This window comes from Pelobates fuscus, chromosome 2 (genome assembly GCF_036172605.1).
Source record: "Pelobates fuscus isolate aPelFus1 chromosome 2, aPelFus1.pri, whole genome shotgun sequence".
Classification (NCBI taxonomy): Eukaryota; Metazoa; Chordata; class Amphibia; order Anura; family Pelobatidae; genus Pelobates; species Pelobates fuscus.
This window is the reverse complement of record NC_086318.1, coordinates 302,093,423-302,117,628: the sequence shown is the minus strand read 5'-3', so window position 1 is coordinate 302,117,628 and position 24,206 is coordinate 302,093,423. Positions and strand designations below refer to the sequence as shown.

Here is a 24,206-nt window from a genome sequence, read left to right as displayed (position 1 = left end):
GCAGTCTGTGTGTATGTGTATTTAGCAGTCTGTCTGTGTACTTAGCAGTCTGTCTGTGTACTTAGCAGTCTGTCTGTATTTAGCAGACTGCTGAATACACACACAGACTGCTGAGTACACAGTCTGCTGAATACACACACAGACTGCTAAATACACACACACAGACTGCTAAATACACACACACACACACACACACACAGACTGCTGAGTACACACACAGACTGCTAAATACACACACACACACACACACACACAGACTGCTGAGTACACACACAGACTGCTAAATACACACACACACACACACAGACTGCTGAGTACACACACACTGCTGAGTACACACACACAGACTGCTGAGTACACACACACACACACACACACAGACTGCTAAATACACACACACAGACTGCTGAGTACACACACACACAGACTGCTAAATACACACACACACACACTGCTGAGTACACACACAGCTGAGTACACACACACACACAGACTGCTAAATACACACACACAGACTGCTGAGTACACACACACACAGACTGCTGAATACACACACACGCTGCTGAGTACACACACAGCTGAGTACACACACACAGACTGCTGAGTACACACACACACAGACTGCTGAGTACACACACACAGACTGCTGAGTACACACACACACAGAATGCTAAATACACACACACACACACACACAGAATGCTAAATACACACAGACTGCTGAGTACACACACACACACACACACACACACAGACTGCTGAGTACACACACACACAGACTCCTAAATACACACACACAGACTGCTCAGTACATACACACAGACTGCTAAATACACACACACAGACTGCTAAATACACACACACACAGACTACTGAGTACACACACTGCTGAGTACACACACACAGACTGCTGAGTACACACACACACACACACACACACAGACAGACTGCTGAGTACACACACACACACACACACAGACTGCTGAGTACACACACACACACACAAGACTGCTGAGTACACACACACACACACACACAGAGACTGCTACGTGTACACACACTGCATTGAGGGGTACAGTGTATGTGTTTGCGTTTGGGGTGATGTGTGTGTGGGGGGGTGGTGTGTGTGTGTGGGGGTGTGTGTGTGGGGGGGGGGGGTGTGTGTGTGTGTAAGTGGGGTGATGTGTGTGTGGGGTGGTGTGTGTGTGGGGGGGTGGTGTGTGTGGGTGGGTGGGGTGTGTGTGGGGTGATGTGTGTGTGTGTGTGTTTGTGTGGGGTGATGTGTGTAGCGCAGGGGTGCTGTGTGTATGTCCACCCTCCCCCTCACTGTTTTCTTTCCCCCATCCCTCCCTCAGTTTTTTTCACCCATCCCTCCCTCAGTTTTATTTCCCCCATCCCACACACACTTTTCTCCCCCCCATATCTCCCTCAGTTATCCCCCCCTCCCCCCCCCATCTTTCCTCGGTTTTCTTCCCCCTCTCATCTCTCCCTTAGTTTTCTTCCCCCCTCCCATCTCTCCCTCGGTTTTCTTCCCCCCTCCCATCTCTCCCTCAGTTTTCTTCCCCCCTCCCATCCCCACTTGTCCTTGATCTCCTACCTTGTAGCGTGGCCGAGCGCACCGCGGAGCTCAGTTTCCTGTAACCGGCCGGACAGGAAGTGCTCTCTCTGTGAGCACTTAATTTCCGTCCGCCCGGGTACAGGAAGCATGTACCGCGGCGCGCTCGGCCACGCTACACAGTGTGCCTGGCAGGCGGGAACGCTATGCGCTCACCTCCTGCCGGTCACTCCGGTTTTGCGCCCGCCGGGCCGTTGCACCCTAAGGCGGCCACTTGTGCCGCCTTATGGATGCGCCGGCGGAGCGCACCCTCCCTCCGGCGACCTGTGGCCGCGTGCCCACAGAGGCGGCTCGGCGTGCCACCTGTGGCACGCGTGCCATAGGTTCGCCATCACTGCCCTAAACTATGTGTGGTTTCTACTCTCTCGTTACTTAGAGGCTACTTCTCTCGTTTACCCTCCTTCCAGTCAACTTCTGATTTCCTACATCCGTTCTCACGGACCGGTCTCTGCCACTTCTTTGGCATGCTGGATGAGATGGTTGCTGTCCTTAGCAGGTGTAGATTCTACCTCCAGAGTGCAGTTGGTCAGGGGTGTGGTGATTTCAGAAACCTTGATAGCAGGAGCCTCTCTAAAGGACATCCTATATTAGGTGGACTGGTCTCAGGAAGATACTTTCCGTTGTTTCTGTTTCTGTCCTACTGTTAAGGCATATTTTGCATTACTTGCTGAGCGTTAAAACAGCAAAATATGAAGCGTCCTGCCATGTAATAAAATTGTACATTTTAGTGTACCTATAATCGTAATTTTATTAATGAAAGAAGGCTAATATTTTCCCACCCAGTTTATTCCCTTCCATGTTTTTCTTAAGGATTCACTTCAGGATGTGATGGGTAGGTATACCTTTGAATCTATTGGTTCAGTTTTTATTGAGCATGTCATGTTCTTGCTCATCTGGCACATATGTCGCTTATATTACTGTACTTATGCCTGTAAGGTTTGCATACTTTTAGAAGTCCATTTCCTGATTAATCCTGGTTTTCAAATCGTTTTGGTTTAAAGCTTTCTCCAGATGCCAAGCTTGAAGACCTTTCTCCTGGCTGTGGTATATTCTCAACTTTGCCATGGTTATTTCCCAGTTTGTACGGCTGATTACCTTTCGTTCTCTGTTACTGTTCATTTTTAGTTTGCAGCTGGAAAGAGGAGGAGTCAATAGTGGGAGGGAAATTTAATGTCTGTTATTTCCTCATTGGTTTGTTCTGTTTCTAAGCTAAACTTGTGCTGCTGTGGAGTTTAAATAAAGAGAGACTTAAGCAAAATATTCACCTCCTGTCATTAACAACATTACGATTATAGGTACACTTAAGCTAGCATAAACTACAATTGTGGGTTGTGCATTATTTTATATTTACATCATGTACCACACTTTAGTGGTCCTACAGTCAAAGACAACACTGCAAATTACTTTTATCTCTATGGGCGCACACATACATCACTATGAAAGAAAGCTAGAACAGACATACAAGCATTAGAACCATCTTAGAGCCGTGGCGGCATCCCAACGCAAAGGTCCTGTGGAGGTAAGTGTGCTTCATACTTAACGCCGATCACTTGTCACCAGTAAGGGCTTCAAAAACATTTAATGAGGTAAAAGAATTTCAGAGAAATGGTAGCTCCATGTAAACTTCCTATGTAGCTTTATTCATATTTTATTTTTATTTTTTTATTAATTCAAAACTGAGCAACTATGCAAGCATATTGCTCTCATGAAAAACTAAAGAGAGACTCTTACAAGATTTGTAAAGCTTGAGCAAGCCATGAGGAAACACACTATAAACATAACTGCCTGAACGCAAAGAAAATGAGTTAAAATTTCTTGTGATTTATTGGAGTGTACAATCAGTAGATGTTTTGTTGTGCAAGTTTTCCAGTGCTGACTTCCATCACAAACATAATAGGTTCTCTTTAAAGCATAGTAGAGTCAAATAGTAAGAAACATAAAGAAATGAATGCAGAGCTTTCATTCAGTAATTCATCAAAAGAAATATGTAACATTGGTAGTGCTTAGGAAGCAAAAACTAAAATAGATCAACTAAAAACAACCTTTTTGTTTTTTTATTTCCCAAGCACTACCAAGCCTCAATAGCAAATCAGTAACCAACCTAATGTTGATGATTTTTAATAACAATGAAATAGCTGTCCATGAGTGGTTCACTGGCACTTCCTGAGTTGTGTTTCAAAGCTGTTGTATGCAACAGACACATACTCCAAGGAATCCATGAAGAGGTTTTCATCCACACTTTTCCACACCACAACTTATTTGGTCTATATATATATATATATATATATATATATATATATATATATATATATATATATATATACATATACACACACACAATTATGGGAAAAAGAAAGTACACCCTCTTTGAATTCTATGGTTTTACATGTCAAGACACAATAATCATCTGTTCCTTAGCAGATCTTAAAATTAGGTCAATATAACCTTAGATGAACAACAACACATGACATATTACACTGTGTCATTATTTATTTAACAAAAATAAAGCAAAAATAGAGAAACCATGTGTGAAAAAGTAAGTACACCAGCTTGTAGAACCACCTTTAGCAGCAATTACTTGAGGTAATTGTTTTCTATTTAACTTTATCAGTGTCTCACGTTGTTGAGGAATTTCTGACCCACTCTTCTTTACAATGTTGCTTCAGATCATTGAAGTTTGCTGGCATATGTTTATGCACAGTTCTTGCTTTTGGAGAGATGGCCTCACATTTGACTCTAGAATACTTTGGTATACATAGGAGTTTATGGTCAACTCAATAACGGCAATATTCCCATGTCCTGTGGCTGCAAAACAAGCCCTAATCATCATCACTCCTCCACTACTATGCTTGGCAGTTGGTATGAGGTGTTTGTGCTGATGTGCTGTTTTTGATTTGCGCCAAACATACAGCTGTGCATTATAGCCAAACATCTCCACTTTGGTCTTGTCTGTCCAAAGGACATTGCTCCAGAAGTCTTGTGGTTTGTACAGATGTAACTTTTCAAACATAAGTTGTGCTTCCATCTTCTTTTTAGAGATAAGAGGCTTTCTTCTGTCAGCCCTTCAAATAAACCTTACTTGTTCAGTCTTTTGCAAAAGTGTACTGTCATGAACTTTAACATTTAATATGCTAAATGAGGCCTGTAGAATCTGAGATGCAACTCATGGTCACGGTCTGACTTTGGGATGAATTTGCAGAGACGTCCACTCCTGGAAAGCTTGGTAACTGTCTTGAATCTTTCTCATGGTAGAATGATGGACTTTAAATTGTTTGGAAATGGCCTTATAACCCTTCCCAGTTTTATGGACAGCTACAATAGCTTCTCTTAGATCATTGTTGATGTTTTCCCTCCTTGGCATTGTGTTAACACACATCTGACTCCTCCAGAGAAGCAAACTGCTACAACTTTGGTTTTTATACAAGTGCTCACAGTTGCTGATGATCACTTAACCCCTTAAGGACTGGACTTTTTTTGCGATGTTGTACATTTGCGACCAGGCATCTTTTTGACACTTTTGTGGTGTTTGTGTTTAGCTGTAATTTTCCGCTCTCTCATTTACTGTTCCCATACAAATTATATATTGTTTTTTTCAGGACAAAAGGGGCTTTCTTTACATACCATTATTTATATAATCTCATCTAATTTAATTTAAAAAAAATGAAAAAATATGATGAAAAATTGAAAAAAATACACGTTTTTTGAATTTTATGTGAAAAATCTTTTACTCATCTACAAAAGCGAATGAAAAAAACTGCTAAATAGATTCAAAATGTTGTCCTGAGTTCAAAAATACCCAGTGTTTACATGCTTTTTGCTTTTTTTTTGCATGTTATAGGGCTATAAGTACAAGTAGGATATTGCGGTTTCAAAACATACATTTTTAAAATGTATCAATAGTGACATTGTAACACTGTTATCTGTCATAAATTGCTAAATAACACCCCACATGTACATATTTTTTTAAAAGTAGACAACCCAGGGTATTCAATATGGGGTATGTCCAGACTTTTTTAGTAGCCACTTAGTCGCAAACACTGGCCAAAGTTAGCGTTCATATTTGTTTGTGTGTAAAAAACTAAATTGAACGCTAATTTTGGCCAGTGTTTGTGACTAAGTGGTTACTAAAAACGACTGGACTTACCCCATTTGCAATACCTTGGGTTGTCTTCTTTTGCAAATGGTATGCCATCATGGGGGTAATTCTCATTCCTGGGCTACCATACGCTCTCAAAGGCAACGTAACCAACCTGGCCATTTTCAATGTAAAAATATTTGACCTATATATTTGACCCTGTAACTTTCAAAAAGGCTATAAAACCTGTACATGGGGGGTCCTGTTCTACTCAGGAGACTTTGCTGAACACAAATATTAGTGTTTCAAAACTGGAAAATGTATCACAACAATTATATCATCAGTAAAAGTGCTGTTTGTGTGTGAAAAATGCAAAAAAAAGTCACTTTCACTGACAATATCATCGCTGTGATATGTTTTACTGTTTTGAATCACTAATATTTGTGTTCAGCTAAGTCTCCCGAGTAAAACAGTACCCCCCATGTACATGTTTTAGGGTGTCGTAGAACGTTACAGGGTAAAATACAGTGATGGCAAATTAAATTCTCTGGTCTTTCGGCCTGGGTTGGCAGGCAGGTCCCTTAAATTGCAATCAATAAAATAACTTAATTATGTAAAAATATTACCTAAATACGCACGTAGAATTTAAATATATATGCATATTTATATATTTGAAGTCTACGTGTATATTTATATAATTATTTATGTAATTTTGTATATCGACATATGAATAGTTCGCATTCTTTTTATTTATTTAAATATACATAGATATATATACAATTTCATTCTAAGTGTATTTTGATATAAATATATATATATTAATATCAAAATACAGTTAGAATAAAATTTCGTATAGATATATAATTTTTTTCAATTTTTTATTATTATTTTTAATTTTTTTAATTTAATTTAAATTATTTATTATTCGTATTTTATAATAATATATATATACAATATATATAGTTATTATATATATTATATATATACGTGTGCAAATTAATTATAAGTGTATTTTTATATTAATATATGTACATATTAATATAAAAATACACTTAGCATGACATTATATATATGATATATAGACATATATTATATAGGTATAATATATGTCTATATATCATATATATATACACATATATAATAATATTTTTTTTTTTATTACCTTTCACTTTACATTTTTTTATGATTTTACACTGGCAGGGAGACTGCCTGTCAGCACAGACAGTCCCCCTGCAGGCAGAGACTAGGACACCTATTGTGACCATGTGGTCGCCCTGTTGGGCGATCACATGGCCCCAGGGGTCCTAAACCGCCATGGGGAGACTGTCTGGGCTGCAGGCAGTCTCCCCACACCGGGAGCACCGCCGATCGCCGCCGGGGGAACGACGGCGATCGGGTAAGTACATTTTAAATTTAGGACGGTTCAGGACCGTCGTCGGTCGGCAACGCAAAAATGCCGATGACGGTCCTGAACCGTCCTGCGTCCTCAAGGGGTTAATCAAGGGCAGTTGAGTAGCAGCACCTGTCTGTTACTTAGCCTCTTAATTACTATGTAAGCAGTAAGGGTGCACTTAGTTTTTCACACATGGCTTCTTCATTTTGGCTTTATTTTTTGTTACATAAATCATGACACGGTGTAATATGGCATGTGTTGTTGTTCATCTGAGGTTGTATTTACCTAATCCTAAGGAACAGATGTTTCTTATTATGTTCTGATATGTAAACCATATAATTCAAAGTGGGTATATTTTCTTTTTCCCATGAACGTATGAATATATATACACACACATATATATGCATATATTTATTTTGTGTACGTTTATGCATAAGTTCCATTCACAGTTATGCATAAGAAAAACAAAGATATAAAGTAATTATAACCAGCTGCAAAATGAAGAGGAATATGTTGGAGTGCTGAAGATGATACTAAAGTAGGTGATGAAGAAAATCTAGAAAAATCTAGAAAATGTAATGGAATGGATTATAAATGGAGATGAAAAGAATATTATGAGACAGTGGTATGATTTCAAGTACTGAAGTTCAATATTCAAGTGTAGTACATTATCTTTAGCTGTCAGAATATAACCTACAGGTTCAATAGAGATAGCAATTGCTTCAGGCAGCACGTATGCGTGTGTGTAGCGCTCATAAGATGCAAGTGACTTTTATAGAGATAAAATGCAATCATAAGTATAATCAGTTCCAGATCTGAAAATATGTGTAAAAGAAATAAACCTGGCACATAAATTTGATATAATCCCAAACACTTTTAAAAGTACAGAATATACAGCTTCCTGGCTGTCCAACTGCTGAACTCCTGCATAAGAGCATTCAAGCCTTTTAAAAAAAAAATAATTGTCACTTCTGAATGTCACAACTCCTTGTTAATGCTTGGAATAGCTGTCATTTTTGACACATATCAAATTTTTTTTCTTTGTCACCACAGACTCCATGACATCACTGTTCCGCCTTCTCATCTTACCTCATCTGATGTTCCTCTTACCATTTTCAGTTGGGAATCCCCAAGTTATGATCTGGGGTACCTCAATGTCCTAGGTCTCCTAGGCATTTCTTTGTCTGATTAGATTGATGTCCCTGTACTGGAACTCAGCTATGTGTAGCGATGTACAAGCTCATATTAACTCCTTACAACCACTTTGTTTACTAAGATTTTGCAACTTTGTAAAATTCTTAAAGTTCCTTCCATAATTAGTTTAGGGTTGAAAATAAAATCCTAATGATATCCTGAAATGCTCTACACAATTATACCTGAAACTACATACCCCTGTTGGTCTGCAAGCACAAAACAATACATTCACTGTGCCAAAAGGGAATGCAAATACACTTACAACGCTAACCTACATTTCTTGTTCATGGCTGCCACAATCTTATGGAATGCCCTTCCTCAACTTTCCATGTGTAATGATTCCCAAAAAATCAAATTCAAAAAAGGAAAACACATTGAAACCCTGATCCAACAGCAAAACATTTTTCTCATTCCGCAGATTGCTTAGAAGAGATCCTCATGAGTGTACCTGAAACTTACTTTTTAGGGCAATGGTTTCCAAACTCTTAATCTCTAGTTGATATCATGACCAAATCAGGATTACCTGAATAAGGGGCTACATAAAACTATTTTTTCAGCATAGTTTGATGTTGCTCTCATGTACTGATCACAAAATTGTGAACTCAAACAACGTTTTTCTTTGCTTCTCCAATACAGGAAATGTTATTTTCATGAGTTGTCTAGCAGGAATCAGTTTATTTACCAACCTTTGCATCTTCTCTGTTCCCATTTTAAATTATTCATATGCTCACTTCCCAACTGTGGCCACCTATCATTTTTATTTATCATGCCCACCCCCTATACATTGCTAGCAATCCCAGTTTCTATCACATTCTCTTTACATTCTCGCCATGATTTTGCTTTCTTCTCCTATGCAGACTTCTTATGTCCTTTTCTCTATTGTTTCCACCCTTCAGGGTAGGTTCCCTTGTAAGCACATGCCCTAGATCCTTTATTTCCTCTGACTCCATTATACATGTTTTCTTCTAATATGCCCAGATACCAGTTTCTCTCTTACGGGCTCACAAAGCCTCAAAATGTTTGGATATTTGGGAATGCCAGACTACTGCTTCCTTATACTGGTGTCAGCATAAAGAAAGTTAAAGGTAGTACACATATAAAGATTACATATCAGCAGTTCAAACATCATCTAACTGCATTTTGAATATTATATGTTTTAAATTGTGATATTTGTCTCACCTGAACATTGTTTTCGGCTGTGGTGAGTGAAGATTGAAGTTTTTGGCACTTTTCTCTCAGGCTCCCTGCTTCTTCTTGTACAACTTGAAAGTCAGTTCTAAGAATTCCAAGGTTCTTTTGTAAAACAGCCTCTTGGTTTTGAAATTCTCTTTTTAACTCTGCTTCTTTCTGTTTGCTAGCATGCAGGCTCTCAGCTGTAAAGAGCTGAGATCTTTTCAAAGCATCCAACTCATGTTCATAAAACGCTTGGGCTTTACTGAGTTTTCCTTCATAGTCTTCAACTAATGTTTTTCTTTCAAGACGTAGGTCTTCCAGCTTCTTGTTAAATTCCTCTATCTGCAACTTGTGCATTTCCTCCAGAGTTTCCTGACCCTTGTTTATTGTAGCATTTTGGCTGTGCTGGGCTTTTAAGATATCTTGGATTTCTAGTCTATGAGTAGTTCTAAGTTCTTCAAGGGCTGAGCGTTTGTCTTTTTCAAACTGTAACTGAAGTTGCATGAAACTCCGTATCCTCTCCTCAAACCTTTTTCTTATCTCTTCCACCTCTCGGGACATGGTCACAACTCGCTGGACATGTTGGGCTTCAGCACAAAGTTGCATATCTTCTACTCTGTGTTTGTACACCTCAAACTCTGTAAGAGCTTGGTGCTTCATTTTTTTGTGCTCCTCTAATGACTCTTCTAGAGCTTGGATCTTCCTTTTAAGATCAGTTTCCTCTGAGACTTTAGTCTTGTATTGCAGTATTTTCTCACGTGTTTCTGCTAGTATTTGCTGTATTTCTTCTTCATGAGCTTCTTTGATGGCTTGTATTCCTGATTCATGTTCATCATTTCTAGTGTTTAAGGCATATATGACCTAAAAAGAAAAAAAATCAATATGTAAATAATATTTTAAGTAGAATGCAAAATTACACAGTCATTTATGCAAACAGTAGTACTGAAATACACACTGGTTTATTGTCAAATTAATATAATTGTTATAGAATGAAATAAAACAATAATATTTTAGATAAATACTCAATATAACCATATAAACTAAATTTAAAAATTACTGTCTTATTTAGTATTAAAATATTTTCTCAGCATATAAGGCACACCCAAATATTTTATCTAGAAATTTAGAAGGAAAAGTTCAATAACCAGTACTATAATTTTAATTCAGTATTTACGTGTATAGAGGATGTAGCGTGTGAGGATATAGGGGATGTATTGTGGACGTGTGAAGGGAGGGGATGTAGTTTGTGTTTGTTGGTCATGTTGTGTTTGTTTACAAATGTAGGGCATTTACTGTGTGATTAAAGATTGTAGTTTATGTGTGTAGAAATTTGTAGAGTATGTATAGGGAATCCAGTCTTTATATTCGATGTAGTGTGCGTTTAAAGAATGTAGTGTATGTATGCATTTGAGTATATAATGGAGGAAATGTATGTAGGGGATGTATTACGTCTGTGTGTACAGTGGCTGTAATGTGTGTGTAGTTATGGAGTTGAATAGAGCAATTACATTTTTTATGATTATATAAATCTGTTTTATTTATTTTATAATTGATCCCCCCCACTGCTTCTTACCGTTGGGCGATCAGAGACATGGTGATTGCTGGTTGTGTGGGACCATAGCCTGCACTTCTGCCGGATGCAGACTAAGTATTCTTCTTGTAAAGACTGGCACTGTAGTATTGGAGCGTTGCCATGGTAACCCACGGTTATGCTCTAAATGGCCATGGGTCGCAGGACGCATACTCTCAGTCTGCACCCAGCAGAAGTGCAGACTACAGTCTCCCAATACTCCCCCAACAATAGAAGACTGCCCCGCAGCTGTGTGTGTACATATAGATCTCTCTTTTCTTTTTATAAAGCACATACGGAAATACAGGGACTACTTTTTCTTATGTGTAGGAGTCAAGTTGACAAAAGTTGACAATGGGCGGAGCTTATATCAAGGTTCTTTTTCAGTTACCAATCAAATTTACCCATAATCCATCAGTAAAATTATACCACAAAAGGGCAAACAGCAGACATCATGGGCAGAGGAGAACAAAATGCCTACACCTAGGTATCTGGCACAAAGAAGAAAAGATGCTACATACAGTTGCTACATACAGTTGCAAGAAAAAGTATGTGAACCCTTTGGAATGATATGGATTTCTGCACAAATTGGTAATAAAATGTGATCTGATCATCATCTAAGTCACAACAATAGACAATCACAGTGTGCTTAAACTAATAACACACAAAGAATGAAATGTTTTTATTAAACACACCATGTAAACATTCACAGTGCAGGTGGAAAAAGTATGTGAACCCCTAGACTAATGACATCTCCAAGAGCTAATTGGAGTGAGATGTCAGCCAACTGGAGTCCAATCAATGAGATCAGATTGGAGGTGTTGGTTACAGCTGTCCTGCCCTATAAAAAAACACACACCAGTTCTGGGTTTGCTTTTCACAAGAAGCATTGCCAGATGTGAATGATGCTTTGCACAAAAGAGCTCTGAGAAGACCTACGATTAAGAATTGTTGACTTGCATAAAGCTGGAAAGGGTTATAAAAGTATCTCCAAAAGCCTTGCTGTTCATCAGTCCACGGTAAGACAAATTGTCTATAAATGGAGAAAGTTCAGGACTGCTGCTACTCTCCCTAGGAGTGGCCGTCCTGTAAAGAAGACTGCAAGAGCACAGTGCAGACTGCTCAATGAGGTGAAGAAGAATCCTAGAGTGTCCGCTAAAGACTTACAAAAGTCACTGGCAAATGCTAACATCCATGTTAGCGAATCTACAATATGTAAAACACTAAACAAGAATGGATTTCATGGGAGGATACCACAGAGGAAGCCACTGCTGTCCAAACAAAACATTACTTCACGTTTACAGTTTGCACAAGAGCACCTGGATGTTCCACAGCAGTACTGGCAAAATATTCTGTGGACAGATAAAACCAAAGTTGAGTTGTTTGGAAGAAACACACAACACTATGTGTGGCGAAAAAGAGGCACAGCACACCAACATCAAAACCTCATCCCAACTGTGAAGTATGGTGGTGGGGGCATCATGGTTTGGGGCTGCTTTGCTGCGTCAGGGCCTGGACGGATTGCTATCATCGAAGGAAAAATTAATTCCTAAGTTTATCAAGACATTTTGCAGGAGAACTTAAAGCCATCTGTCTACCAGCTGAAGGTCAACAGAAGATGGGTGTTGCAACAGGACAATGACCCAAAGCATAGAAGTAAAAATCAACAACAGAATGGCTTAAACAGAAGAAAATACGCCTTCTGAAGTGGTCCAGTCAGAGTCCTGACCTAAACCCAATTGAGATGCTGTGGCATGACCTCAAGAAAGCGATTCACACCAGACATCCCAAGAATATTGCTGAACTGAAACAGTTCTGTAAAGAGGAATGGTCAAGAATTACTCCTGACCGTTGTGCACGTCTGATCTGCAACTACAGGAAACGTTTGGTTGAAGTTATTAATGCCAAAGGAGGTTCAACCAGTTATTAAATGCAAGGGTTCACATACTTTTTCCACCTGCACTGTGAATGTTTACATGGTGTGTTCAATAAAAACATGTCAACATTTCATTCTTTGTGTGTTATTAGTTTAAGCAGACTGTGATTGTCTATTGTTGTGACTTAGATGATGATCAGATCACATTTTATGACCAATTTGTACAGAAATCCATATAATTCCAAAGGGTTCACATACTTTTTCTTGCAACTGTATAAATAAAGGCAAGTAACAAGTAAGATACAGGAAGCTTAAGGAAAATAAAGCTGGAACCAGGTGAGGCCAGCCGCTACAAGACTAGTGTGGCAGGGAAGAAAAGGTGAGTAGAATCACCTTTTCAGAGCAATCTAAGGAGGGGCGGTGACCAAAACAGTCACACTGGGACTATAGTGACATGGATACATGTTTGTACAATACTGACAGAACAGAGCCCACAACTCTAAGATTGAGCCCCAATCTAATCTATTTAATCCCCAGACACTATAGTTACTGTAGCTTATTGAGGTGGTTAGTCCCACTTAGTCCTGCAATGTAATGATTGCAATTTCTCAAAAACTGCAATGATTTACACTGCAGGACCAAGATTGTCTCTAATGGCTGTCAACCATATGGTCACTAGAGGCACTTCTTGGTGGCTAACTGACACTGGATGGCCTTACACTCTGCATGAGGACATCTGGGGTCAGTAAAATCCCTGTAGAAAAGCATTGAAGCTCCAGGGGCACCCTAATTATGAACCCAGTCCCAGTGATGTATCCCACAAGTAATTGATATGTACTGTAACACGGCTCAATTTATTGTCTAATCTATACCTGCCTATCAGAGTGGAAAATCCTGTAGTAATCCATAATTATATAAAAATGTGCAGAGTCCTCAACACCATAAATATGTTTTACTATGTCTGTTCATATGTTTGTTTCAGCTGTTGTGGCGAAACAAATCTGTATGCACAAATATGCACAAATAAAATAAAGAATAAAAAAGAAAAGAAAAAGGAAATTGCTTTCCAATGGGGGGGTGGGGGGGGGGCATAATGAGCTCACTGCACATGAGCATTAGCCCCCCGTCAGATGACGTAATAGGAGACGGAGTGCCGCCGACCCAGCACCGATGGGAAAATCAGGTAAGTGTTAAAAACGGGGGTGCGAAGGAGGGGTGGACCAAATATATTTCTTCTTTATGTATTTTGATCTTTTTTTCTTAAGCTCACACTCGCAGCTCCGCAGATCAGGTGACCCGACCCGTGGCACCCTCTTGGCACTACTCCTTCTCCAATATATTATATCACAAAACCCATCGTTTTTACACTTTAATGCATTAATAAAGCTTGTAATATTATTTTATCCTTTATAGTTGGCTTTGTGTTTTACTTGTGACACTTTGCTAGAGCCCTGTTAAGTGTTGAATGTGTCAGTGTTATATTATTATATTTTGTTTTATTGTTTCTACTGCTTTTAAAAGCATACTATAGTGTCAGTAATACAAAGCTGTATTTCTGGCACTATTGCTCCCTCTGCCAATCCCCCTCCAGAAAATAAAGGGTTAAAAACCCTTTATTTACTCACATTTTCCCAGCGTCGATGTCCCTTGGCGCAGGGTCAATGCTCCGCCCCCTCTGATGGCCTGCTAGTAGCGGGCACAATCTGATTGCAGTATGTAAAATTCAAATATAGACGTAAAGGAGTAATAATATAAAACTCACATTTGCCAGAGCTAATAACCAGCTCTGGGGTGAAGCGCATACAGCGGTTTAATCCCCGCTTGTGGGATATAAATGGATTCCTCTCCGTCACTGTTGTCCAATTCTCGGATAAAAAGAGACAACCAATAGTGCTCACTGTATGGTAATATTGATAAAAGAATAAAAGAATGTACTTACAAGAAAAGAGCAGACCAACTGCTCTGTGATGACAGCGTGGGTGGATTTATCCCCACCTAAGGATTTCTTTAGGTACAGGAAACTTCCAAAGATGTATTTCAGAGGTTTTACATAAAACCAATAAAAGGTGAATAAGATAATACTAAAAAGCCAGGGTAAAATAGATTATGTGTCTATAAAAAAGGTAATTGGCACAATAAAATGACCAAAAATACTTTAATATATATAAAAGAACACAATATTAGATATCCATAACGCGTTTCGTCAAAAAGACTTTTTCAAATCCATTTGAAAAAGTCTTTTTGACGAAACGCGTTATGGATATCTAATATTGTGTTCTTTTATATATATTAAAGTATTTTTGGTCATTTTATTGTGCCAATTACCTTTTTTATAGACACAATCTATTTTACCCTGGCTTTTTAGTATTATCTTATTCACCTTTTATTGGTTTTATGTAAAACCTCTGAAATACATCTTTGGAAGTTTCCTGTACCTAAAGAAATCCTTAGGTGGGGATAAATGCACGCACGCTGTCATCACAGAGCAGTTGGTCTGCTCTTTTCTTGTAAGTACATTCTTTTATTCTTTTATCAATATTACCATACAGTGAGCACTATTGGTTGTCTCTTTTTATCCGAGAATTGGACAACAGTGACGGAGAGGAATCTATTTATATCCCACAAGCGGGGATTAAACCGCTGTATACGCGTATACGCTTCACCCCAGAGCTGGTTATTGGCTCTGGCAAATGTGAGTTTTATATTATTACTCCTTTACGTCTATATTTGAATTTTACATACTGCACCATTGGTTGTCCTTCTCTCTTTTTATCTTTCATATAAAGTGGATCCACTGCAATAGTAGAAGACCTCATCACTAAAGACCATTTGTAAGGATAATATATTTGGACTTTTGCCTTTTAACTGGACTTTTTATTACCGATTGTGGTGCAGCCTTTTTTATTGTTTTTCTTGTCTTATTTTAAAGGGTTTGAGGGATTCCTTTTAAGGTTGCTGCCTATAAGTTAAGTAAGCGCTGTCTCATTCTTCCATTTTTTTCAACAATCTGATTGCACTGCAAGTGCTGCGCGCACATTGGACTTCCCCATAGGAAAACATTGAATCAATGCTTTCCTATGGAGAAAAATCTGATGCTGGATGTCCTCATGCAGAGCGGAGTGTTCAGGCAGTATCAGCAGGACCAACCTAAACTCAAAAAGGAAACGGTAAGTGGGGAAAAGTTAAAAAAGTGCAGGCTAGCCACTCAATAAGGGATCACTTCCAAATCCCACAAATGCAAAAAAACAGAGGTAGTATAGTTTGGAGAACGTAGAACGGTGAGGGCGCCACTATCACAACTGTGTGAAAATATTAACTCGGACGGCAGTGTATAGCAAGCAATAGAAACATAAGAGAAGAAGAGAAGAGAATACATAGTGAAGTATTTAATGGTAGACAAAAATAAATGTAAAAACAATAAAGATAAACTCACAAATAAAATGGCACAATACAAAAGCTTTTTAGCCACTAATGGGCTTAGTCCCCATGCGCATGCACAGAACAGTGGAGAATGCAACGTCAAACGTTGCTACGTGACCCTCCGAGCATGCGTTAGCTTTCCAGTCTGAAACACAATAACTTTATGGATTATATGCGCCCGGAGACATGAGTTCCGAACCGAACATATAAGTCGTACGGAACATAGTGTGATAGCGGACTGGAAAAGAGACTAACAGTTTGGGTTGCTCTAGTTGCCTTCTCCACTCCACCAACACACCTCAAGCGCTAGAAACCTATTATCTCCTACATTCTTTACCCAGGTCATGTGTGCCAGGTGTGCAACTAGCCCCCAGCACACAAGTTTCAAGCAGAAACACTACACGCACTACAGATTGCTACTACGATGACCAGAAGCAGAATTGTTCTTTACAATTGTTAAAATGTGAGATTTTGTATGTTCTAAGTAATTATGGAAAGATTGCACAATGAAGTGTGAATTGTGTAAATGTTCAGAAGAATACCTATTCCAGCAGCGGGGTTTTATCTGTGCCACTAAACTGGGCACTCTTTGTTAATCCACCAACTGATGATATTACATTTTCATTTTGGCTTCATTCAACCCCCGGCATGAATCTGCAACAGAGGGTGCTGGGCCGACATAAACATAGTAGCAGCTGGCATGTGATTATTTTCCTTTGCAGAGCTTGCAAACTAGCACATACAGACAGATATTATATGGAGATAACAAGGACCCTGTTATAGTCTGCGATTGGTTCATCCACCCCTACATAAAATAAGATAAAATTAAAAGAAACAAGTCAAGAAAAAATGGAGTACAATACTATGACCATTTTCTCCTCACCCTAAAAGGCAGACGTACAGCAACTGCTGTAATTAAACATTTACCTCCCCCCACACGCACAAAATGACAGGGCATGGTCTTTGGGACCGTTGCACATTATTTTTGAGTGAACCCACCACTGAAAATGTCCTTCTGGTCTCATGAAGATTTCTGACATCCTTTTTAAATTGCATCTATAGTTTTTTGTTTGTTTGTTTTGTTTAATATTGTACTGGTTTGCGGTGGTTAGATGAACTCAGCTGTTCTTTCCACATCACTAAAATGCATATAAAGATAGCAATCAGTGTTATATCAGGAATGTGCAGGACAAAAACCTCAGGCTCAGATATTGCAAGAACTCAATTATGGCTAAATCCACCTAGCTGATTACTATTTTTGTCACAAAGTAAGGGCAAGAGAAGGCAAGAAGCCTGACAGTGACATGACTGACAACCTGGCGACATACTGTGATAGGCACAACAAACAGTTTGAGAAGCCTGACTTTGATTCTAATCATGCCGGATAGCTTTGCTAAACCAGCTGTCAATGTACATAATGCCTTGGGAAATTCCAAATGAATAAAACACGTTGCTTGCAAGTCATCATATAAATACATCAAATAAAGGAAATATGCATACATGAATCAAAATCAAGGCACGGGAGATTACATTTACTTAGGCCAATGTTATCGGCTACTGATTTACCTAATTTTTTTTTACCTAATTAACTACTTAATCAAAGTGAAAGACAGACCTGCCATTGTGATGAGGACCCATTAATATTTTTTCAGTGGATTTGAGTAGATATGTGTCCTCATGGCTAGCTCATTACAAAATACTTGCACTTGCAATAACCGCATATGAATCTTACTGATGTAGAAACCCTGAAAACATTAACGTTGATTTTCCTATTGTCAACCCTGTAGCATTTATCCAACTAATAAAACCTTCAAATTGTCAGGATGGACTATAAACCAACACGAAGTACTTAAGGGAACTAAGTAAAATAAATAATAAACAAGACTACTAAATCATTTTACCGGGCCTTAGAGTGGCCAAGCATAATGCTATATAGAAAAGCTCAAGACAGGCTAAGGTCAGGGAGACAGAGACTGCATAAACAAGTATACAAGCCAAAGTTGAAGGAAAATAGAATGGAAAATGGTCATGACACAAGCCGAGGTCAGATAACTAAGATACAACTATAATAAATGCGCTCTCGGATAACCACTAAGGGAAACCATGACAGGTCAAAGCATAAGAGCCAAAATGAGCTTATATAGCCCAAAAAGGGCAGTAAGTGGTTATTAGCAGTCATGTGATGTGTCAATAATCGGGTCAGGGAAGGAGGAACAGTACAAAGGATTCAATTTGCAGCGGCTGATGTCAGGAAGAACACTGAAGGAGAGTATGGTCACAGAGGGAGGAAGACGGAAACAGTGTTACAGGCAAGAAATATGCCGTGCAGTAATGCGCCATACCGGAGCACACCCAGCTGTCGCCGTGACACAACTGCAGCTGTATGTCTGCCATGTCTGCATTAAGTAAATCTAAAATGCAAATGGAAACTATTTATTAATTTATTAATAGACGCACATCAGCTACTATGACGTCAGTAGGGGGCTTGGAAAGCCACGCTGGGAGCTCTGCCCGCTGCTGCATTCCACACAAGTAAAAGTTACTTGAAAATTATTTTTTATTGTAATCAGATAGGGGGGACTTAAATAATAATGCCCAATATGATTTTTTTTTAATAATATGTTTGTGTTGGAGTAACCCTTTCAAACAAAAAATTGGAAATAACTGTAGATGGATTGAGCAACAAAGTACAGTCAGCCAGCAGCTACAAAAGCCATCAATATTTTGTTATGTTGTATAAAAAGTATATTGATTCACATGACAAAATATATTTTTGACACTTTACAATAAAAAAAATAAACAACAACCAAATCACCCACCCATAAATTTAAGTAAGTAAAGATAAAATGACTACAATTCAGACACTTTTCTGTGAAACTTTTTTAAATATATTTTAAAAATATATCTGTGTCAGTGTTAATTTTAGCGGCAAATTTCTATTTAGTTTTAGTTATAGTCTTTTGACTAAAAAGCCGTTTTAGTCGTATTTTAGTCATCTGAATTGTTTTTGTTTTAGTCAACGACATCTCCAGCAGACATGACTAAAATCTAATGTGTTTAGCTAAAGGCTCTATCTGTGTCTTTTGCCCCTTTCCAAGCCCTTCTGTGTCTCTTTGCGTCCTCCCAGCCCCTCTAGGTGTCTCTCTCCCAAGCCCTGGTCTATCTCTTTGCCCCTTCAACAGGCTCTCTGTGCAGTAATAATTGTGGTGGCAAATTTCTATTTAGCTTTATTCATAGTCTTTTGACTAAAATGCCATTTTAGTTTTAGTCAAATTTAAGTCATCCTAATTTTTTGTTTTAGTTTTGTCTAGTTTTAATCGACTAAAATTGTTAGTCGATAGAATTAACACTGCTCTCTAACATGTCACCTTTTTGTGTCTGTTTCTATGGGATGTATTTTTGTGCATGTAAGTTGTGTTGTCTCTTACTTATAAGAATCTATCTGTGTCATTACTATAAGATAATAAAAACAGATACAAATCACAACTCTGTCAGCTTTGTATGTTTTCTTCTGCATCTGTCAGAATCCCAAATGAATTTCCTAAAAAAAAATATCTATGATGGCATCAATGTTTAATAACCTGGATGATTCATTGACTTGCTATGTAAAGGTTCTACATTTTCATTCACCAGAATTACACAAATGTTCTATTTTAAAAAGAACTACCACAAGCCAAATTTTTAAAATTCATTATTTATTATTTAAAAGTGCAATACATCCCAAAGCAACATAAGGGTTAATTATATGGTGGAAGTTGCCAGCCAGCCTTAACATAGAAAATAAACAAAAATAAACAAAAATACTATGGGGGTCCAGAAGGTCTCCATATTACTATAATGGATGTATTTTACCTCACTGCGTCTCCAAATGCCATTTGGGGCATTTCTGCTAACATGTTAAACTTTAGACTAGAAGCCATTGCTGCCCAATTGCTAGAAAAGGCCCATTCACTGTCCACCACCCTGTCCCCAGCCGCAGCCAGCAGGTGGTGATATGTATTAAAAATAAATATGGGGCAATCCCACCGCCCCCATCCTTGGTCAACAAGTAAGGGCTTGTATAAGATTCAAGCAGGCACCCTACCCATTGGTGGTGGGTGCAAGCCCTAATTTTACAACTGGTAAGGTGGACATTCTATTGCCACCACCCAAATAGTTTTATGTATTTCCCCAATAAAATAAATAACTCTACCTTCCCTCCCCACCTAATAATAGTAAGGGGGGTAAGAATTTTCTAGTGATTACGCAGCAATGGCTGCCTAGGCTCTAGTTTTACATGTTTATTAGATATGTGGCATATAGGGGCATCAGAAGGTAAAATATTTCCATTATAGTAATATTAATCCACGTAGGCTTTTTATTTATTTATTTGTCATTGTTTTTAACCTATTTAATATGGTGGCTAGCTGGCAAGTGCTGGGCAGCAACTATATGCTTTACCCTATCGCAGCCAAGGGTTTTTGAACTATTTGTCCAGCGGGCAAATAGTTCTGATTTAATTTACTCTGGGCCTGGATTTGAAGCATCTAGGTCAAGCATGTCAAACTCAAAGGCTAGCATGGGCCAAATAAACAAGGTTTAAGTTTATGAGGGTCGCAAAGAAGCAAAAACTAAAATTTTTATAGAAACGTAGGTTTATTTTGAAAAGTACAGTATAAAAACCCCAGCATCCCCCTCTACTATATTCCAGCCCCCCCTCTACTAAATCCCAGACCTCCCCTCTACTAAACCCCTGCTCCTGTTTAAAAAAAAAAAAAAAAAAACAATAATAGCCAACAAGCAGACTCCACTCACATTGCCGCTGCCAGTATGCGACTCCAGAGTCTGGCCTCTGGTAAACCCCCAATGGTGCCGTCCACACCCTGTGCCAAAGCGGATCCTCCCACTACTCATTGAAACCCTGTGGGGATGGAGCACGTCGACATCACGTCGTAATGTGATGTGGCTTTGCGTGCCTAGGTGCACCTCCACTGTCCAGCTGCGGCCATCACAACACTGACCGACACATTCACTGACACACACACTCGCTGACAGACAGACAGACACACATTTACACATTCTTGCACACACTCACAAATCATTTTATTTATTGCTGATTGCTCTTTACCTTTGGGACCTGGGGCCTCTCCCTGGGGTCCAGTGGGGATCTTCTATCTGGAGGTCTCACCTTCTGCTCCTCACTGCTCAATCACGCATGTAGTTTAGTGATGCCAGGCCAGAATGATGTCATATTCCAGCACCCGGCATCAGCACAGAGGGCGCGTGCGAGCAGTAAGGAGCAGGAAGAACAGACTGCACTCGCTGCTGCCAGCTTCCTCCTTCCTCTCCACCCGGCCTGGTACATTTTAGCAGAATAGGCACCTGCAATGTGGGGAGAGCAGGTGCCTACTGTGTCTTAACAGTAAGCATCTACTCTTGGATCTCTGGGTCGTAAAGATATTCATTATGGTCCGCATGCAGGCCGGGGGCCGCGAGTTTGACATGCTTGCTCTAGGCCCACATGTAATTTATTCGGTCCAGATTTCAGTCATGCAGCTACATTCGATCTGTCTGAAATCTAAACTAAATTCAGACCCATTCGGGGTCTGACAAAAAATGCAGAGATTGTTGAATAGCATGAAGTCGGATGCAGCCAGATGGTTTAGACTCATTCTGCTTAGTGCCATTCAAACTTTAGAGAATAATTTAAATGTAGAAGTAGATTAGATAAGTGTATTTTTGGTGACAGATTCATTTCAAATGGCAGATAATTGAGCAACTAAACTGCAGGATTATAAACTATACACCAACACTTTTTAAATTTAGGCAAAGTTTTGATACAAACAAACAAAATTAAGCCCTGAGCTCAAAACTACAAACATACAAAATTACAGTTACAGCGCTCCACCCACCCCAGGTGTTTCCTATCAAGGGTTGATAGTTTTGTAGGAAAGCTATAAAAACACCCTATCCTCTGTCTCATTAGATATTGTATCACTTAGCTGAAGACAGCAAGGTGAAATGTTAGTATAGGATACACCTTAGAAGTTCTGCCTGGACGTGGCTGACGAACTTACACTTTAACGCCATTGGAGTGATACTGAAACACCTCCAGTTATTTAAATGTGCATAGTGATTTGGGATAGTGGGCAAATTACTTTTGTCTTTTTTTTTTTTTTTTTTTTTTACTTCTGCATGGCATTTTTTTTATTCTTTATTTTTGCTCCACTCACAAGCATGAGAGAGCTAATGCAGAAAGGGTGTAATAAACATTATAGTGAAAATATGGAATGCATGAACATAAACAGTGAGAGACAAATGTAACGTCCTGTATAAGGGGCCCGTGAGTAGAGGGTTTTTAATAAGTATGCTAGATTGGTCTTCCCTGCCAAGTCCCGATACCCAACCTTTTGTTGGGTAGCTGTTGGCTAGATCCCTAGGGGACCATGTAGGGTCAGATATTGCTGTGGGAGGATAGGATGGGTCATAGGGTGAACTACCACTTGGGTTTAGTGGTGTACCTGGATGGCATCGCTATTCGATAGCACCGGTTGTTAGGCTAAGATGCAGCGCACGCGAGAGGGGAGGCAAGTGGCAACCAGCCCTTGAGAAGGGAAGTTTTTTGTCCAAAACCAGGATGCACCACTGCCCTTGAGGTGAGCCTTGTGACACCCCCGGGTATTGCTTGATAAGTTAGGTTGCTTGTGGTTAGTGGGCGTGTGGGGGGTCGATTGCATTGGGCTGTGGTTCTAAGTGCCTTCTGGTGGCTTGGGACTTAGCACAGGACGTAAATTATAAGAAAATGGAATGTCTAACAGAAAGAGAAGTCAACTTCAAACCGCAATGGTTTGTGATCCTGGGTAGGAGAGAGGTGTGGTACAGGTGTCAGTCCTTATATCTCAGGTGGTGATTGCAGCATATGCATTGGCTGTTGCACTTTGCGACACGAACGGTTTGATTGTAGCCGGGTCTCAGTTGTGTGTGGCAGGGTTTGTCCCGCTGGTTCCTGGTTGAGGCATGGGATTGTCAGATAGTCTCAGCTGGCTGAGGAGGGCGTTCGCTCCCTAGAGGTTAGTTACTGAATGGGTCGCATCTCCTTGGAGATCTTGGGGACCTCCACCTATACAGTAAGTTGTGGCTTCTGAGAAGAGCAGTTACAGGCTGCATGTGCCTCCTCCACTGTAGGGTATCCCCAGGTAGGTCAGCGTAGAACGAGAGGGATGCGTTCTCAAAGGCGCTCTTCGGGTCAGGTGCTCTTCGGGTTTCGGGACTCGAAATATCCATCGAGGTTCACCCGTTTGGCTTGTCTTGGGACCAGGAGGACTCCTAGTAGTCGCCTAATGAAATGCGGGAGCTCTGCCACTGGGTCCTCTTCTGGCACCCTTCTGACCTTGAGGTTGTTGCGGCGCCCTGAATCTTCGAGCATGGCATACCGCTGGTCCGTTAATGAGTGTGCGACTTGCTCGTTCAGTGGCTAACCTCCGCCCCCTTGTCTTTGGTTAATAAAGATGTTTTGATGCCTGAAGTGTCCCTTTAATCAATGTACTTTCTGTTCACATCATTTAGGGATCTTTGCACTTAAATAAATAATATTTGGATTCTGTTTTGGAAAAATGCTTTTACATCTTAGAAACCATTTATATTTGTAAATTTTAGCTGATATCATGATAATACCTTGTATTATCTGTATTTTCCTTTGTTGATATAAAGGAAGTTACTTGTTAGTCAATCATGCCATGGTTGGATCATCAAAATAGAAAGATTGTTGAGCTCTGTTACATTCACTGTGTGATAGAGGTTGGCAGATTAATGGATTCTAATTTCAAAGTCTTGTTTCCTGTCTGTTCTGCTCGGAGGGGAGCCGCTATCCAATTGGATTATACTGCCTTATTTTTAATCAGAAAGAGACAG

The 24,206-nt window shown here is 39.5% G+C and overlaps 1 protein-coding gene across 4 annotated transcripts in view; it reads right to left on the bottom strand.

The window, feature by feature from the left end:
• Positions 1-24,206, bottom strand: part of FAM184A (family with sequence similarity 184 member A) — a 284,234-nt gene that overhangs the window by 128,549 nt on the left and 131,479 nt on the right. For all 4 annotated transcript variants that reach the window (XM_063443471.1, XM_063443470.1, XM_063443473.1 and 1 more), the window contains one exon: positions 9,457-10,311. In XM_063443471.1, the coding sequence (XP_063299541.1) occupies positions 9,457-10,311 (855 nt within the window). The remainder of the gene's footprint in view (positions 1-9,456; positions 10,312-24,206) is intronic.